General features: G+C 44.7%; 1 protein-coding gene across 1 annotated transcript; it reads left to right on the forward strand.

Annotated features, from left to right (window-relative positions):
- The first annotated feature begins 132 nt into the window (after nt 1-132).
- On the forward strand, nt 133-12,109 carry LOC121683711 (TRPM8 channel-associated factor homolog). The gene is made up of 7 exons (XM_042063464.1): nt 133-740; nt 1,680-2,656; nt 2,778-2,872; nt 3,012-3,225; nt 10,664-10,903; nt 11,090-11,421; nt 11,529-12,109. The coding sequence occupies exons 1-7, from the start codon at nt 133-135 to the stop codon at nt 11,769-11,771; spliced, it is 2,709 nt and encodes a 902-aa protein (XP_041919398.1). The 3' UTR covers nt 11,772-12,109.
- The last annotated feature ends 7,560 nt before the right edge of the window (nt 12,110-19,669 follow it).

Raw genomic sequence — 19,669 nt, forward strand, 5'->3', positions numbered from 1 at the left:
ATTTCCAGTGTTTGTATGTTCTCTTAGATATGCTGAATCCCCAACCAAAGCAAAAAGGATTGGCATTTCAGACCAAGAGATATAACAGCTGAAAGTTCTCTTCAAAATACCACCATACAGAATCAACCCAGAATGGCCCAGGAAGAAGCCTACTCCACACTGATGTGTGGTATAGAGGAGCTCAACTTCAAAGAGCAGTCAGTACCCAGTGAGCTGCTGCTAAATGGTCATCATGCGTTTCCTCTGGCTGTGAACACCCAGGATCAGGTCATCATAGCTGCCTCATGCTATGGCCTTGGCCGCATAGTGGTGATGGGGCATGAGGCGTACCTTCAAGACTTCCCAGGCCTAGTTAACAATGCCCTGGGTTGGCTTCAACCCTCATCTGGGAGGGCTAAAGTAGGAGTCCATTCCAGCTGCCAGAGCATTATGGGAAACCTCTCCAATTCAATTCAAGCTGAGGTCTGCCAATTCAGAGTTGATCTGGGAGTCTACGTTACAGATGCTTATAATGTGGGCCCATTTAGTAAGGAGCTTATGAGTTTCCTCAAGGAAGGAGGAGGGGTCCTCATTGCTGGACAGGCCTGGCGCTGGTCTCACACACACCCTGAAGAAGATGTGCAACTCAACTTCCCAGGAAACTGGGTGTGCAGTGTGGCTGGTATTTACTTTACAGGGCAGTATGGGAAGCATGACTGTGTGCCAATTTCATCAAACATTCCTTTTAAATGGTCATCATTGTAAGTAACATTATATATTTTTGAGACATTATTAATTCAAGGCTTGGCAATTGCGTATGCTTAAAATCTGATTTAAGGCTATATTAGCTGATCCGTTGTCCATTGCATAGCATTTTATCATTTGTAATCAATAAGGACAACATTTTGAATGCTTTAATGTGACACATATCAGCTACAAACATCTGACTAATTTATAATATTTTTACTCTTCAACAAAGTGCACTTGAGGGAGCCTATTCTACTCTGCTGCGTGGAATAGAGGAGCTCAACTTCAAAGAGCAGTCAGTACCCAGTGAGCTGCTGCTGAATGGTCATCATGCGTTTCCTCTGGCTGTGAACGCCCAGGATCAGGTCATCATAGCTGCCTCATGCTATGGCCTTGGCCGCATAGTGGTGATGGGGCATGAGGCGTACCTTCAAGACTTCCCAGACCTAGTTAACAATGCCCTGGGTTGGCTTCAACCCTCATCTGGGAGGGCTAAAGTAGGAGTTCATTCCAGCTGCCAGAGCATTGTGGGAAATCTCTCCTCTTATATTCAAGCCGAGGTCTGCCAATTCAGAAGTGATCTGGGAGTCTATATTGCAGATGCCTATAGTGTGGGCACATTTGCTCAGGAGCTGGTGCGCTTCCTGAAGGAGGGAGGAGGGGTCCTTATTGCTGGACAGGCCTGGCAGTGGCGTGAATATCCAGGTGAAAATGTTCTCATAAACTTTGCTGGAAACAAGGTGTGCAGTGTGGCTGGCATTTACATCACTGAGCACAAAGGGTCACATGGACAGATGACTGTCCCATCGAAAATTTCACTCAGATGGTCCACAAATTCGTAAGTATCTTAAAGGAGAAGTTTGGTATTCTTTAACCCAGTGTCTATTCTTAACCCACCAGATTTTGATTCACAATTGTAATGATCTTGTTATTGTATTTTCATCTCATATCAGGGTGAAAGAATATTTAAAAGTGGACCTTGAGGTGCTGCTGGATGGAGTCTCTGAATTCGATACTCGAGGTGATATGCTGCCATCAGAGGTCCTCGTCCATGGCCCACTAGCATTCCCCATTGGTACCACACTTGATGGCAAGGCCTACCTTGCTGGAGCTCACTATGGGCAGGGGCGAGTCATCATAGCCACCCACGGAAGCTATCTAAATCATGAACCTTTTTCCCGCTTCTTAATGAATGCTTTGCTCTGGCTGGACAAGGGACGCAATGGTCTTGTTGGGGTCTCGCGCAGCCGTAGAGGAGCTGCAGATCGTCTAAGCAAGTCAGGTCTGAAGTGTCAGGTGACCGACTTTAAGGATGACCTCAGTGTCTATGTTTGCACCCCGGACAAGGATGACATCAGCAAAGAAATCCAGAGGTTTGTTGCTGAGGGAGGCGGACTCTTGATAGGGGGACACGCCTGGCACTGGGCTCTCTGTAACAACAGAACTGATGCACTGACAAAATATCCAGGCAACCGCATTCTCAATGAAATGGGTCTCTCTCTCCTGCCCAACATCCTAGAAAAAGGAATATACAAAGCTCAGTCTGGAAAGGAATTAGTGGAGGTGTACCAGTTCCATCAGTTTCTGCCCGTTTTTGTTGATTACATGACCCAGAGCCAAACCCTCAGTGAAGATCAGAAGGGCTGTCTTGAGAAGATGAGAAGGGAGTGTACGGCTTATCTTTCCATGTCTGCTCATCACTGTGCCTCCTACTTGTCAGTGCTCAAGATTCTAACAGATATGGTTAAGAAAGTCCCACAAGTGTCTAAAAGCCACCCGGTGAGTAGCACTGAAGATCGCCTGCTCCTTGAAGTTGCCTGTGAGGTGTATAAAGTGTGTCCAGATGCACTTCTGCCCTACTTCATCAAGGATGTCCCAGATTTACCAACTGTCAGTAACACAAAGCTGTGCATCAGCGCTAGCACAAGAGGTCAGTTCCATGATCACACCTTAAACGCAAAAATGAAGTTTATATGGCCAAGTAGTGATAATGTCTGCCTTGTACACCTTTGTATTTATACTTGCTTTTGTATATGGTGACCGCATTGCAGATGGTGAAGAATGGATCAGCACTGGTCTATACCTATCCCCTGGTATGAGGACAAATATCAAGACTTCCGCAGAAATAGTGGGTAAAGGTTGGAAGGTAAGCTGAAAATGGCTAATAATATTCTTACAATCCCTGACCGACCTGAAAAATAGTAATGTGTTCTGGAAAATTACTTCACGAATCAACAGAAGCTAGCTAATTAGTATAGTATAACTAGTTCTATGACATCCCTCAGGTGCAGATTGGCTGCCAGTCTGATGACCTTCGGCACTTAAAAAAGTTGAGACGAGCACCAGTGGTGTGTGTGCGCTTCCCTGTGGGCAGTAACACAGTGCAGGTGTGGACCCTCTGGGGTGGACTTATCTACTTGGTTGCCCCACCAAAATGTGACGTGGAAGAAGTGGAGATAGTGGTGCAAAAGGCTGTTCGAGCACCATATTATAAATCTGGTAAGGAACAAATGAAAGGAATGGCTTTGCCAGCACTGACAGGGCCCCCCCAGAGAGCCCCCCAATATATTATTGGGAGGCCCAGAATTATTGTCTGTCATAGGGCCCAACTTTTCTAGCAGTGCCCCTGCTTCCAACACAGGGCCATCAATCTGAGACCTGTGGGACTGGCTAAGCGTGATAACAATGGAATTAAGCATTTATTTAATGCTTAAAACTTAAAAGTGTATGGGTGTGGTTTTTTGACAGACAAACGTGTTCAACTTAGAGTTAAATAAGGTCACTTTAAGCCGTGGCCTACTGGTTAGCGCTTCGGACTTGTAACCGAACCCCTCACTGCTCCCTGAGCGCCGCTGTTGTTGCAGGCAGCTCACTGCGCCGGGATTAGTGTGTGCTTCACCTCACTGTGTGCTGAGTGTGTTGCACTAATTCACGGATTGGGATAAATGCAGAGACCAAATTTCCCTTACGGGATCAAAAGAGAACATATACTTATACTTGTAATTACAAATGAAAAACCCCTTGGGCCAAAAACATTTTCCCATTAGGTGAAATTAGGTTCATTAGGTGTTCTCTATGTGATAAAAATATAATAATATTACAAGCTAATTAAACAGTAAACGTCATGGCTGGGTATATCCAGAGCCATATAAAGGTAGAGTTGCGACAATAGGTGTTCAAAATTCGTTAAGGTCACGTGGTTCATGTAAACTTCAAAAAGTTCCCGGAAGTGATTGACAGTGGATTAGAATGCATTAAATAAGCTACTGTTCAATGAGAGACAGAGCCACAATTTTGGGTAATTGACAGACAATAAATGCATTGATATACAATATTTATAACACAGTGTAATTATTGTGTAAACTGTGTAGTTATCCTAGCCTGCTAAATATCGGAAGGTGACATTTATTTCTCCCTTTTATGTGTCACTTAATATTAATTTCTGTACAAAACCAAGACGGGAGATTCTTTAGAAAACGCAATAGCACCCACCCCATAAGTGTAGCCTAGGCCTATAAATTATCGTTATAAAAAAATGACCTACGTGACTCAAGAGCTGTAAACAGTGTTTTTGAGACTGCGTGTAGCATACAAAAACACATGGAGATTTTAATTTTGCAACGAGAAACTGTAACACAGCTAGTCTAAGTCTAACATTAACTTGTTTGAGTTTTCTCCCCAACGTTTTCTCTGGTAGTTCTTCACTGATCTGAGATAATGAGCGAGCTAGCGTCTCAGGAGAATTAAAAAAAAAGTTTAAAAGTTTCTAACATCTCTCCAAGTGTAATGGTGGGCATGTTAAGTTAACCGTAGCATTACCTACACAGTAACCCCATGGTGCGATGCGAGTGATCATAATAACATATAAAACGTGATATAGTTCTTGATAAATAACCAGGCTATGAACTCATAAACAACAGCATTTTGTCACCGTTTGTCATTCACCGTGCTGTGAATACAGCATTAAGATGCTAGGCTAAAGAGCTTGAGATTCAGAGAACCTGCATGGTTGTGCTCATTCTGTCAGAAAATAGCAATTTGATTAGTGATCATGCATATCAGCGCAAGCTTGGTTTGAAACTGGTTTCTAGGGATGGGGTTACACGATCCTTCACTGGGCTAGTGTCTGCTGTGTTAATATGACCGTGCTGATGCTAACAGCTGCAGCTCCCTCAAATCTATATAGGTTCTCATGCATATTAGGCTAGCTTTTGCCAATGAAAATGAATGCAACATTAAAAAAAACAGTAGGCTACTGCTCCTAACTGAAGAAACGTTTACGTTACTGTAAGGAAATTCATCATTGTATAACCATTGTGTAAACAGAAATATTGTTGTGCTGAGTTCTAAGAACAGAGAGTTCAAGTTAAATGTTGTTGTGCTGAGTTCTAAGAACAGAGAGTACAAGTTAAGTGTGCACCCAGACAGACAGGAACTGCACCCTGTGTGTGTGTGGGTGAGATAAGAGTATGTCACAATGAAGTCACTATGTCTTGCTTCCTATTTTCTGTGTGCATCTGTACAATAAGAGACAGCTTTTGGGCTGCAGAGTCAGAGACTGATGGTGTGAGGAATTCTTCCTTACATTAGCAGGCTCTCCTCTTGGTACCAGAGTTTGTGGGCAAAGCCATACTACGTGTTGTGGTTCTTGTATATATGTTGGGGTTAAATTCCCTGACAGTTACCAACAATGTTAACAACAAACTCAGCTTCACTGCTGCAAACAAAGTTGGCTATATGCTTCGCCATATAACAAACCAGCTAGCCTTGTGATAACAAAATCTTTACCTTTTGTTTAGTCCACTGAAAGTCATCCACATATCAAATGATTAAATACACAGTTATGGAGGAATTGTTTTGTGGAAGCAGTTGCACTATATCCCACTTTTGCTGCCTTTAAGCCACTTAAATCCATAGCCTAGATGAGCATGGCCTACAACTTGACGTGATGGTGAAGCTGAATGCCCAAGTCAAGTCAAGTCAAGTTTATTTATATAGCACATTTCATACACAGAGGTCATTCAATGTGATTCATTCAATAAATCGTTTATTATACAAGGATACAAGGAAGTTTATTGTCACATGCATATAGTTACTGGAAGTAAGAAATGCACTGAAATTATGTCTGATGTCAGCCTGCCTATTTGTGCATTTATGGGGGGGGGGGGGGGGTTGTGTTGGGGGGATGACAGGGGAGATGGGATAGTGTGCTGTGTATGTGGGGAGAGGGCAGTGTGCAATATGTGTGTTGGAGAAGCTTCCTCATGAGACAATGTGCTGTGTATGGGGGGGGCAGTGTGCTGTAAGTATGTTGGGGATGTGTGTTGGAGAAGCTTCCTGATGAAACTAGACTGCATTTCCGGCGGGAACTGCAAAAGTGTGCTTGCCCTTGTCCGGTCACCAACGTGAGCAGACAGTGACATACGCTATGCTGAAGCAGTTGCACTATATCCCACTTTTGCTGCCTTTAAGCCACTTAAATCCATAGCCTAGATGAGCATGGCCTACAGCTTGACGTGATGGTGAAGCTAAATGCCCAAGAAACGTCACGTCATAAAAGTTGTAGGCCTACTAAACGCAAAAACTTAATGACAGCTTGTTCGTGGTGGTGTAGTGCTGCCTAATTGAAATGGGTTTGGCAAGGGGTCTCTTATATTCGGCTATTACTTGTGACACATTTATTGGGCTTTTAGCCTCTTTTAGTAGCCTATAGTATATAGTACAGTGGTCCCTAAACTTTTTCTTCCGAGGGCCAGCTCACTATGCCTGGCTCTAAGAGAGGGCCAGAGACTTGGAGTATATCAGTAACCATAAATATGGAGGATTGGAAGTAACGCTCAAACTCATTTGAAGGTGATCGCGCACCAGCTGCGAGAGAAAGGGCCCTGCCTCAGTCTCTCCCAAAACCTCCCACTACTGTTTGGAACATATCAAATACACCCCAGTCCACTCGTCATCCCCACAAAACAAGCTTGGCTTTAAATGCAGCGACTTTATCTGCCAGTTTAAAGACAGTCGTCATTCTCCCCTGGAGTGACAGGTTGAGGTCATTAAGCAACCCGAATATGTCACACAGGTAAGCGAGTTTTGACACCCAGCTAACGGTGACTTTTTTTCTGTAAGAAATCTCTGCAGCGGCTCTCGCAACTCAAACACTCTGGCCAGTGACCTGCTAAAGATGCTGGTTTTTTGTTGCTCATTCTAGCAGTTTAGCTAACTTCGTGTGACACTACCGTTCGCCAAGAACTGATCATGAGCTGACCTGAGGCTGCGCAGTGCTGAAGGCAATATGTAAAGTGTTGAAGGCGGGACCGACAGACGTATACACCAATCCGCCGCAAACTTTATGGGCGCTGCCATCTTGCCTGCCGCCATTACTGCGTGCCTGCAGAGTGTGACGGTGTGACACTTGCCAGTGCCTTCTAATGGCTTTTCAATGAAAGCATCCTGTCAGAGAATATCAAATAGGAGATCCTGCTCATGAAAAAATGTCAGGTGAAAGGGAACATTGGGTAGATGTCAGGCAGTGGCCAAAACTTACCAATGAAGGTAATTTATTTACAACATAATGTATTAAGACGTGTATTAATTAATGACAACAATAAGCCGAATGCTATCATTAGTAGCTGTGTTGCTAATATCACAAGCTTCAGAAGTTGCAAATAACTATTAGCCACGACCACTTGTAGCAGTTAAATACATGTTCTTACAGGTATTCAGGATTATTATATTAATCGTATGTATTTCATCCACTTTTAACGCACATCTTGGTCCTCCACTCGACAAGGAACTCTGTGTAATCCGTAAGCCTGTAAACATGGGCACTCAATGTGCAACAAAGGTTTGTGAATTTCACAAACGGTTTAATTCTAGGTCTGTATATTCTTACTGTTGTTAAAACAGCCGACCACACAACACGCTTTTCCTGGCATCACTGGACAGCATACGTACTAAATAAAAATTAAGAAAAAGAAGATTTCGCATCTACAGCTAACGTCTGCTACAGCCGCCTACAGGACCAACACATTACTTCGCTACTTCCTTAGCAGCAAGGCCACGCAGTAATGGCGGCGCTGCTTTACTTCCGTGTTTCGCCGGATTTGTGTATAGACCTTGCAAAATGCAAACATGCGTGCAATCAAACAACTGCATATAGGCCTATGTCATGTAAAAACGTGACATTATTGCGAATTAAATTGAGTTTAGTTTGCATGCATTTTTTTTTAATTGAGTTTAGTTTTTGCATGCATCAACTCATGTCGTAGGCTACGGCCCGGTTAGGAATGTACCGGGCCACGGCCCGGTGGTTGGGAACCGCTGTCATAGGGAATCTAAACACTCATTATTGTGACATGGCAACGGCACCCAATAGTGACTGAGTTCTGGGGAGTTCTCCAGAACATTTGTGGCAAAACAGCTTTCCTGAGGATGCTTTACAAGAAGCTATTGTGTAAGAATTATCTTACATTAGCAAGACATTGTTAGCCGTTTGATAACGTAGTCAAACTAAGTTAATATGTCTTATCCTACCATTGACTTGTAAGCTACAAAGTGATAGAAAGCTACCATTTAGATGCATCAACTTTGGGTGACTTATTCCAAGATTCAAACTCTCCATTGTGTAGCACTGTGTAAATTGAAGTGTAAAAGTTAAAAGACTCGTGTGGGAAGAAGGGTTACATGCAATTCCGACATGCCGCTACTTAGACATTGGCGTCTAATTGTCGAAGTGGCGGCATTAACATCGATTTTCAAGCGTCCCACTATTGCGACATTTTTTTTTTCCATTGTCGAAGTAGCGACACTTGACCATTTCTTTCAAACATCCTGCCATTCCGACACGAGGTCATTAACAGTGGCGTAGCCAGGATTTTTCAACGGAGTGGACTTGCGAAGTATAGGCCTAGGCCTAGGGTGGGCCTTTATTTTTTTATTCCAATATGGGCAGCATAGGCCTACAGTGATCGTCCCAACTTTAAACAACACACGAACAAAATTCAATCAATTTGCAATGACCACGGCTGAAGAGTATAATATGACTATTCATTAGGCCTACATGATTAGCTCATATGAAACTTGTGCGGCCTTTGGTGCGGATTATGCATGATGCAGCGTATGCGGGAAATTACTGTATTAATATAAATGCCAGTACAATTATCATTGTACTTAAATCAATGTGATTATGTCCTAGTTACGTGCGCTTTAGTGTCGTACACTGACATTCGTCAATGGGGATCGCCGACCCTCATTAGATGTGGATATTTGGAGGCAAGGATAGCCTTCAAGAAACAAGGTTATCGCAGTTGCTGTGAGACATTCGGCCCTTCTCCAGTCTCTCTCAAAATCAAAACACACCCAATTCACGCTTGGATTTTTCGATTATGTTTCTAAATGTTGGGACTGATGGAAACTGAACTCTGGGGGTTATTTGAACGTTCGTTGTGAAGTGGTTTACTGTAAAAGGAGCGTCGGATATCCTGTCTGTCTTTGCACAATTATAGGGCCATGATGATGCATGCGCTAGCCTAGAGTCGAGAGAAAGAATACTAAATAAATATGCAGACATGTTATGTGCAATTCAACAACTGCACGCATGACATGTAAAAAATATAGGCCTAGCCTACATTATTGTGTAGTAGGCTAAATTGAGTTTATCCAACCTGCTGGCAAGCCAAAATGCGTATATCATTGTCCTCTAAAATGCAATAGCCTAAGCAACTTGAATATCGCACACCCAGTTTGAACACCCTGATGGACACTGAACTCTGGGGGTTATTTGAACGTTCACTGAAATGGTTTAGGCTACTGGAGCGTAAGGATATCAATTATTGGGAAAAACATTGTTTGGAGTGGATGGCGGGTGGATTGTTGATGTCTGCAAGTGCAGATAACTTGACTACAGCTCATCCATGCATCTAGGATGTTGGAATTTGATAGCATACAGGAACTGCAGAGATACATTGAAAATGAGGATTGGTAATGTCGGAATAGCGGTAGGCCTACTAAAAAAAATCGGAGTAGGGGCATGTCTAAATAGAGGTATGTCGTAATAACGGTATGTCGTAATAGAGGGTCGTCGTAATAACGGGATGTCGTAATAAAGAGTGAACCCCGGGAAGAAGAGACAGAGGGTACAGAGATGCATAAAAGCATTTCAAGGCCATGAAAAAATTCTGAATAATGTGAACTTCAATCCTTTTGATGAACTAAGATGAGTAGGCTATTTAGGGATTAAAGGGACACCAGGCAAGCCTGATGCTTTTTCTCTACAAAACTCCCCCTCGCTCGGTCTGAAGCTCTTTTCCTTTTCTTTGCATCTTCCGTCAAGGGTTTTTTGCTGCTTCTTCGCCGGCTCTGCCATTATACACACGTTTGCAACAAACGCTAGCGTTTCGTTAGCCTGCCTCTGTGCTGTAAACTGATCCTGCTTCGGTCGGCGGGTACGATACACTGAACTTGCAAGCGGGATATTCTTCCTACAGGCAGTAGGGGCGGGCGAGAGAGTCTTCATTCGCCCTGTAATGAGTCATTTAACCATATACCGACTTACGAAGATGAGTAATTAACACAAAAACGTTGCCTGGTGTCCCTTTAATCAATTGCTTGAGATAGGTAAGATAGGCAGACCTGATCTAAGCAAAACATTTGAATATAAAAATGTGGCCTATGTGAACAGTGGCTTATGTGATGCAGTCATAAAGGTAAAGTTATAGGAGAAATACGAGGAGTTTTCACATAGATCTGCATTTCTCGAGGTCACTGAGTACTGTCGAAAGTTTGCCTGAAAACCCGCTAAGTTGATTTTATTTTGGTCTTATTATGTGGAGCCAAACTAGAACTAAAACTGACTTTTTTGTACTACATTTCACAGAATTTTTTAACAGGTTGCCGTGATCTTCATATAACAGGCAGTGATAATCATGTCTCTCATTCTCAGGGGAGACCAGTGTACATGAATGGGTCAATAGTATTCGGCATGAACCTGCACCATGGGCTGAGCTGGAGTTTGAGAACCTAGTTATCACTCTGAACTCTGAGTTTATTAGAGACTTGGAGCAACCAGATGTGCTAGCTGAACAATATGATGCCATCATGAGAGGTGTAGCTGACCTGGCAGCCAAATCTGCCAAGTTTCCACGCAAGGAACGGTTTGTGGGAGATGTGCAGATCTCAAAAGGTTAGTATGATGTTTTATACATGCTTTATGAATGCATATAAATACAACATGCAAAACACTTCACTTTTAGTTTAACAGTTTATTGGTATAAGAAGGGATTGTTGACCAATAGGCATTTATCTACATGTTTCATGTACTTTTTATATTATTATATTCAGAGTTTGATTTTATGTTGTTTAACAAAAGGATTTTTGCACTCTGGCTACCCAATCATGATGAACACCAACACATCCCGGGAGTTACTACAGATAACCACCAAAACAAATGCTTGGGGAATACTGCATGAGCTGGGCCACAACCAGCAGACAAAAGTCTGGGAGTTTGAGCCATACACAACTGAGGCCACCTGCAACCTGTGGTCTGTGTATATATCTGAGACGGTGCTTGACCTGCACCGGGCAAAAGCCCATAGGTGCTTGAGACCTGCTAAAAGATTGAACAGGACCCAGAAGTACATCGAGGGAGGCCGAGACCTTAAACACTGGAGTGAATGGGTGGCCCTTGAGACCTACTTACAGGTATCACGTCTTTGTTTTGTGAAACAGTAAAAAGTCACTAGATATCATGAAAATGAAACTCTAAAGAAGCCTTCATCCTTAACTTTTCCCTTCATCTTCATCATCAGCTCCAAGAGCAGTTTGGCTGGGATGCCTTTAAGAAGGTCTTTGCTACCTATCATACCATGGAGGGAGTGCCTCGGGACAACAACGGCAAGATGAACACATATGCCGAGACCTTCTCCAAAGTGGTGAACAGGAACCTGCTGTCTTTCTTCAAGGCCTGGGGCTGGCCAATAGAGTCTGCCACTGAGCAGAAGCTCTCAGGTCTGCCTGACTGGAGTGATCATCCAATGGCCCAGTATGCCTGAGATAGGGTAGACTACTAGTGAAAGGTCTTTAAAATTAGTTTAGGCTTGTGGATTGACAGTGTATTAATGTATTGATTTGAGGTAAGAAAAAAATTCTAAAGGCTTCTTAATACATCTTAACAACAACATATAGCTTCTTTAAAATGTGATTCTGTTCTCTGTTCTCTTTTTAAATAATGTGATGTGTTCTGTATCCTTGTAATGTAACAAAACAACAAACATTGTCTCTCTGTGTACTTGTTAATTTTTTAAAATCTTAGTACATCTTCACCCCAACCTCCCATTCCCACATGGTATGACACCTGCTGCTGTAAGAGGTTTTTAATAAATTTGAATTGTTGGAGCTTCTTGTGCTCAGAAGTAAAATAAATGAACCTAGTTACTCTCTTAAATTGTTGACCATATTTTTATATCTGTGTGTATGAAGATAGGTTTGCATGGAATTGCCCTAAACAAACACGTCACGTCTGTAACACCAACTAAATGCCATGGTATTTGTGTGATGCGAATGATTACGTTTTTCATGTAAGTTCTACAACCAAGAAGAGTGAATGCTCAAATTTCAACTAATCATTATTCACATCATACCATACCATGGCATTGCCTTGGTGTTAAGGGCATGACAGTTTTGTGTGGAATTGCCCTTCATATTAAACATAAACAAGGGTTTGGTTTCAGCAGAGACTCCTGATAACTTGCTTACCTCCTCTGTGTCTGCCACTAATGCAACTAGCCTATGCTGTCAGATAAATTCCCTTCAAGTCGCAGCGTCTCAGGATGTCTAAACTGGCTGTCCTGGAGGTGTACACTTAATGAAGACACGTTTGAATGAATATGACTTCACAAAAAAAAATAATAGAAATGAGTTTGGTAAGGTATTGGTATGGACAATTATGGCATCCCAAAATACTTGCATAGACATGTCCCTCTGGTCCATGTATACGCAAATCTAGACCCTTGCACATAAACCACTTAGATTTATTACACTGAGAGCAATTCTCAGCTGCAACAGCGAACAGCCCCAGTCTGCTAAATACCAGTCACTTCTTGACTGCCCCCCCCCCTCCCCAGAGTTATCCATGCGCTGATGCCTTGAAACAACATTTTTATCCTTCTACAGGCGTATTCAGTGGTGTAGTGGTGATTTTTAAAGTGGGGGGACGCTATTTAAATGACATCATTGCAAAACACTGTCACACTCGCACCTCCACATACATCAGTGCGTAAGGCCAAGGCCAAATTGTTACCAGCTTTCGTGAATATGAAACCGAATAAAAAAAATAACAATTAAATGACATGGATTAACTACAAAATGTAGCCTAATGTCTTCACCCAAACTACACTTCCACCAAAATCTATGAATATGGTCTGTAGCTTTTCATTTTGTTGTATCATACAATAAACAGACAAACCATAATGTAGAGTAGCCTATGTAATCTTGCGCAGTCTAATCTCCTTGACGCATGACATGCCGCTCCATGGCTTCATTCATTACCACACGTAAACTGAGGGCAGAGGGCAGAATCTCTGGATGTGGCCAGCTTCCCCGCAGTCTCTGCAGATAGCTCTGCCTTGGGCATCCCACTGATAGAATGACTGCCCCGGGGGGGCTGACCCTAATCTTTGACGTCGGGGGGCATTTGACTGTGGGGGCCAGAAATGTTCCCCTCAGAGACGCCCCCTGGCTTCAGTTAGCCAGATTGATCAACAAGACATTCTGGGACAGTCAAGATTGGTGCTGCGAAACGCTGGACCTCATGTCGTTGAGGTTGATATCCGGCATGTTGACCAGACTCCAGTTGATGACCACCCAGCCATGTCCCTGTGTGGCGAGGGACTGAACAACGACCAGCAGGCACAGTTGAAGGCGCTATTGCATAGGTGGTCCCATGTGTTTGCAGCCAACGACGAGGATTTCGGGAGGACGGCTGTCATCACTCACCAGATCCCCACTGGCACGGCACCACCAATTCGAGAGCGCTACCGCCCAGTTCCCCCAAAACTCTACATGGAACTACGGACCTTACTGCAAGGGATGTTGGACAGTGGGGTGGTTAAGGAAAGTGCTAGCCCGTGGGCTGCTCCAGTAGTCCTCGCAGAAAAGAAAGATGGCTCATTGAGGTTCTGCGTGGACTACCGTAAACTCAACGCGGTAACCCACAAGGACTCTTTTCCACTGCCACGGATTGAAGAATCTCTTGCCAGCCTGAGTAAGTCTGAGTGGTACTCCACCCTTGACCTTGTCAGCGGTTATTGGCAGGTAGAAGTTGCTCCTGGAGACCAGGAGAAAACCGCTTTCGCCACACCTTTTGGGCTCTACCAATTTAAGCGAATGCCTTTTGGCCTCTGCAACGCCCCAGCTACGTTCCAGAGGCTGATGCAACGCTGCTTGGGAGCGCAAGTATATGATTATCTTCTTATCTATCTTGATGACATCATAGTGTACTCCTCAAGTTTCCACGCCCACTTGAAACATCTCGAACAGGTCTTCACCCGCCTCCAGGAACATGGCCTAAAGTTACAGCCTCACAAGTGCCACCTGTTCCAGCGCAGTGTGACATACCTGTCAGTATGGTGTGGACATGTTGTCAGTAAGCAAGGCGTTGCTACAGACCCTGACAAGACCGCGGTAGTCCAGGACTGGGCCACCCCATCAACTGTCAAGCAGGTGCGATCATTCTTGGGTTTTGCCGGGTATTATCGCCGGTTTATTCCAGCTTTCGCCAAGGTAGCAGCCCCACTACATCAACTTCTCCAAGGTCAGGCCAACCGACCCTCTGCCCGCATCCAGTGGACAGCCGATTGCCAGGCTGCATTCGACCATCTGAAGCGAGCCCTCCTCAGCGCCCCTATCCTTGCCTATGCAGACTTCCAGCTGCCATTCCGACTATACACGGACGCTAGTCTGATTGGCCTGGGTGCAGTGCTAGCCCAAGTTCAAGATCGGAGAGAAAGAGTCATCGCCTACGCCAGTCGTAGCCTCCACCCTGGTGAGCGGAATGATCAAAACTACAGCTCTTTCAAACTAGAACTGCTAGCACTAAAATGGGCTGTTACAGAGAAGTTTAAAGACTATTTGTGGGGGGGCACAATTCACTGTCTTTACAGACAACAACCCGTTGGTTCACCTGGATATGGCAAACCTGGGTGCGACAGAACAGCGGTGGGTGGCCCAACTCGCAAACATCTCCTACGAAATCCGTTACCGAACAGGGACGGCGAACCGAAACACGGACATTCTGTCTCGACTTCCAGGAGAAGCAACAAATCCAGTAGTGCATGTGGCAGGGTGTACCATATCCCCGGAACAGCACAGCAGGCCCATGGAATGGAGTAAACAACAGAAGGAGGACTCGGATCTGCAACTCCTTCATGCTTGGAAGGTGAACAATAAGCTCCCATCAGAGAATGACCGCTCTTCTCTGTCCCCACAGCTGCGTTGCCTCCTCCGAGAGTGGAACCGACTAGAGCTGCGAGACGGAGTACTGGTGAGGTGTGTCACGGAGCCAGACACCGGTGAGCCAGTGGACCAAGTTATCGTCCCAAAACAACAGGCCCGAAGACTCTGGGGGGATTACCACCAGGCCGGGGGCCATGCAAGTGGCGACAAGATGGTGTCCCTCCTAAGTACAAACGCACGGATGTGGGCAGCAGAGTGCACCACTTGTGTAGTGGCGAAGTCTGGTGCGTTGCCAAAAGCCCCTTTATGTCCGATCCCCTCCAGCTATCCCTTCGAGACTGTGGCGTTGGACTTCCTGTCTCTCGGGAGGCCATCTGACGCCTACCAATACATCCTCGTCATTACGGACCTCTTCTCTCGCTATGCTCTGGCAGTGCCGACAAAGGATCAGACCGCTCTAACAATGGTGAAGGCCCTATGGACAGCCCTCATTCTCCCATTTGGCTGTCCTGAGCGAATACTTACGGACCAGGGAGCAGCTTTCGAATCAGCACTGATGCAACAGCTGTGTGCGGTGTATGGCTGCAAAAAGGTACGCACTACGCCCTACCACCCACAGGGCAACGGTGCCTGCGAGCGCTTTAATCGCACTCTCCTGTCTCTGTTGGGCACTATTGAGGTTAACTCTCAGACTCATTGGCCAAGTTTACTTCCTGCCCTTTTGCAAGCCTACAACAACACTACACACGCAAGCACGGGCATGACCCCTCATTACGTCATCTTTGGACGCCATGCCAGACTACCCGTAGACATGCTACATGACGTTGCTCCTCCACAGCGTAGAGAGGACCTGGACAGCTGGGTCCGTAGCCATCACCAAGCGCTCCTGCATGCCTATGCCACGGTTCGTAACAATGTAGAACGACGAACTCAATGGAACCAAGATCGTTACAACCGTAATACACAGACCATACCACTGTTGCCTGGAGAGCGCGTGCTTATGAGGAACTTCCGCCGTAGGGCTCAAGGGAAGCTAGCACCCCAGTGGCTACCCGCACCCTTCGTTGTGGTTGCTCAACCATACCGAGATCGCCCTGTCTTCACTATATGCCCCGAAGGGAAGGACGGCCCCCTCCGGACTATCCATCGCAATAACCTCCGCTCATGCCCAAGGGACGCACCTTCGGATGACTACCATCGACAAAGTGAACGACCTGTGCCCCCTTGGCCAAGTGCTCCTTTCGCCCTGTTCCCACCGGCTCCGCCTCCACAGGTCGAACCTCGGATGGCAAGAACAATGCCAGCCCATAGACCACTCAATGCTGACACACAACCATCTCCCTCTTTTGCCTCAACCAACCCATCTCAGGAAGCCCCTGGCCCAGAGCCTCAGTCGGTAGTTATTGCTTGTGATCAGATGGCTCCCCCTCATACAGCACCAGCTCATGATCCAGACCCAGCGGTCCAAAGGGCAGAACCAACTACCGCAAGTCGATACCCAACCCGCTCCAACCGTGGCAATCCCCCTGCACGGTACAGACATTGAAAGTCAAAATGGACGTTACCAGCCACCACAAAAAAAAACAAAAACAAAAAAAAAACACTGAACATTGACTATGGTAGTGGTCGAGGACGACCACCATTAAGGCGGGGGGGGGGAGAAATGTAACGGGGCTGAATGTGTTATCAGGAACATTGACTGATGGTAGGGGGTGGGGCTGGTTAATAGTGTATGATTACGTTGTGGTGTGTATGTGGTTTGTTGTGCTCTTCTACAGGTGCATTCAATCACCCCTGAATGGCAGACCTGCGCAGTTGGTGGTTGAAAGATTTAAAATGCCAATGGCGGCCTTTGACTGAGAGATTCTTGGTGGCAGTAGGCACCCGCAAAGACTACCACCGAAGCCCGGAGAAGTAAAGGGGGCTCGGAAGATGCAACGCACAACGCACCTGGGGAGAGGCTATATATCGTTCTAGCAGAGCGGCGTACAGACCGGAATACAACGCACTCAATATAGCCACGTTAAGGGAAGTAACTTGACCATCGTTCTATGAGTGAGAGGGCTGTTATCGCAGCTGTTGTGGACGTTGATTTCTACCCCTTTCCCCTGCAGTTCCGGAGACCGCTGAATGGAGCGGAGGAAGACGGCGAAAGAGAGGCCTACAACGCACTCTATGTATTGCACTAAAGGGAAGTACTCATATCGTAGCCTACCACTATTTGTGCGAGTGGCCTAAACTTCGTGTCAGTGTGATTGCTGATCACTGTTCCCCCCCCTTCCACAGCTCTGCTCGTGTCTACGAAGAGGCGTGTGGGTCGTGAAAGCGAGTGCGTGCCATAAGGAGAGGACTACTGGGAGTGTCGGGTCTGGACTGTTCACCGCAGCGACCATTGAGTAGGCTAGCTAGCTTCGAGCGCTAGCAGCTACTATGTGGAGGAGTAAATCGCAGGGTCGTGAGTGGTGCATGGACTGTTCCTCTATAGCCCTTATTAGCCTTTTCCTTGTACGAGCTAATATTACCAGTTGTTTTGCCTTATTATTATGTCCGGCTGCCCATGGTGCTAGATAGGCCTGCTATGTGATCCTGAATCTGGTGATTGTCTTATTGCTCTATGTCTCTGTGGGCCTATTTCCCGTTTTGTCTGAGTGTCACTGTAGCTTAAATTTGCTGTGTTGCCGTGGTGTTCAGTGCTCTTATGATTCACCGTGATACTGTTGGCTTGTATGGCCCTTTACGTTTGCCGTGAGGATTGATAATTGTGTGCTGTGTTACATGATAATTGTGTGCTGTGTTATATGCCGTCACACCGTCAGGCATACCCACATTGTGTAGAGCATTATAGCCTGCGATCTCCCTCCTCTAGAGGGCGCCAGAATATGGTATTTACATATACTAGGCTATTGGTTTGTTTTGTAGTTTCAGTGCTTCCATACTAGTCCTATACCGTAAACAGGCTGTAAACTTACATGGGCTATTGATTTGTTCTGTGACCCTTCAGTTCTTTCATACTGGTCCTATACTGTAAACAGGCTGTAACTGTAACTGTTTTTATAAAAAATCCTTCAGCGTTGTGTGTGTGTGTGCCTCAAGGGTCAACAGTTATAACCTGCTTCCCGTTACATATACCCACTTAAAATAGGCAAGGAAAGGTATTAACATTTGGGGTTGATCACAGTATACCCACTACAGCTAACTAGACTACACCACAGCAGTAAGGTGCATATATTTCACCAGTCTCACCTTGTTCAAATACTTTTGCTAAAAAACTAAAAAGCCAATATAAATCTTTTTCCCATTTATTTATAATGTGCATTGAAAACACAATATATAAAACTAAAATATAATAGACACTTCAGCGGAAATGCATTGATAAGAGAAACCACCTTCACTGCCAGTTTGCATACATTTAAACAAACAAACAAACACACACACACACACAGCATGTGAGCAACAACTACATCATATTTACACTATTATTTTTTTCAACAATTATTTTTACAATGGTCTGATTTGGAATGGTCTTTGAATCACAATGGTCTTGGTCACCGTCTTGCTTCCAGTTACAAAAGTCTGATTCTGATTTGAAGACAGACGATGGGGAATTTGGAAGCGAAAAAATTATGGAAGGGGTAGCAAAACACTAAATATGGAATACTCCAACCATTTGAAGTCTTTGTATTAGAAGTAATTTAGTGGCCTCTTCCTATTTCCATGCTGTATCTTGCGGAATACCTTTGGTTGCACAGAACCAGCTGCTCTATAATGGGAAATGTCTGGAGAGAAAGAAAATGAAACAAGTTTGAGTAACTTAATTGTTATTAACTTTCATAACCCACTGTCAACCTACTTTTTTAACACCTACCTTTAATGTCATGATTACATTATATTAGTGGTGTGTAAGTCTAGGTGCCTTTCACTTTAAGGAGAGTAACTTGTGTCCTTGTCTGTAGTAGGCTATTATTTGGAAATGAGATGTGCATGAGGATGTAAGTCAGGATGTTTGCTGTTTGATTAATTAAAATAAATATTGAAAAAACAAACAACTTGAAGAGAACCTGTCTTGGATCGCAGGAGTGTCATGCAATGTTAATTTCTGGTGAGCACTTGACAAGCAAACATGACGTGAGCTTACTGATGGCTAGAAGCAGGGGTGGCACCAGCAGTTGAAAACATTCGGGGCTTAGCCCATAGAATCTAAACAGCACTGTCAACATGGCGTTTCTAAAATAAATGACAAAATATGCTCACTGTAGTGGCAACAGGAAATAGCATCGTACCATTAGGAGCAGCTATGCTTGGTGACTCTGGTGGTTCTGAAGACTGTGGGTTAAAGTCACCAGCTCCAATCTGAGCCTACGCCATCCCAGTCTGTAGGTGAAACACAAATGTGTGTCACAAAATCCATACTTGTATTCAGCATGTCGTCTAGCAACTGTAAAACCAGTTAACAATAAAAAAAATCATATAAAGCTTGAGTGAATAGGGTAGAACATTT

This window comes from Alosa sapidissima, chromosome 15 (assembly GCF_018492685.1).
Source record: "Alosa sapidissima isolate fAloSap1 chromosome 15, fAloSap1.pri, whole genome shotgun sequence".
Classification (NCBI taxonomy): Eukaryota; Metazoa; Chordata; class Actinopteri; order Clupeiformes; family Clupeidae; genus Alosa; species Alosa sapidissima.

Excerpts from the sequence above, each read along its gene's own strand:
- LOC121683711 (XM_042063464.1), top strand. The coding sequence starts at position 133 with ATGGCCCAGGAAGAAGCCTACTCCACACTGATGTGTGGTATAGAGGAG. Across the intron at positions 2,873-3,011 it reads TAGTGGGTAAAGGTTGGAAG|GTGCAGATTGGCTGCCAGTC; the intron begins GTAAGCTGAAAA and ends GACATCCCTCAG. Across the intron at positions 3,226-10,663 it reads AGCACCATATTATAAATCTG|GGGAGACCAGTGTACATGAA; the intron begins GTAAGGAACAAA and ends TCTCATTCTCAG.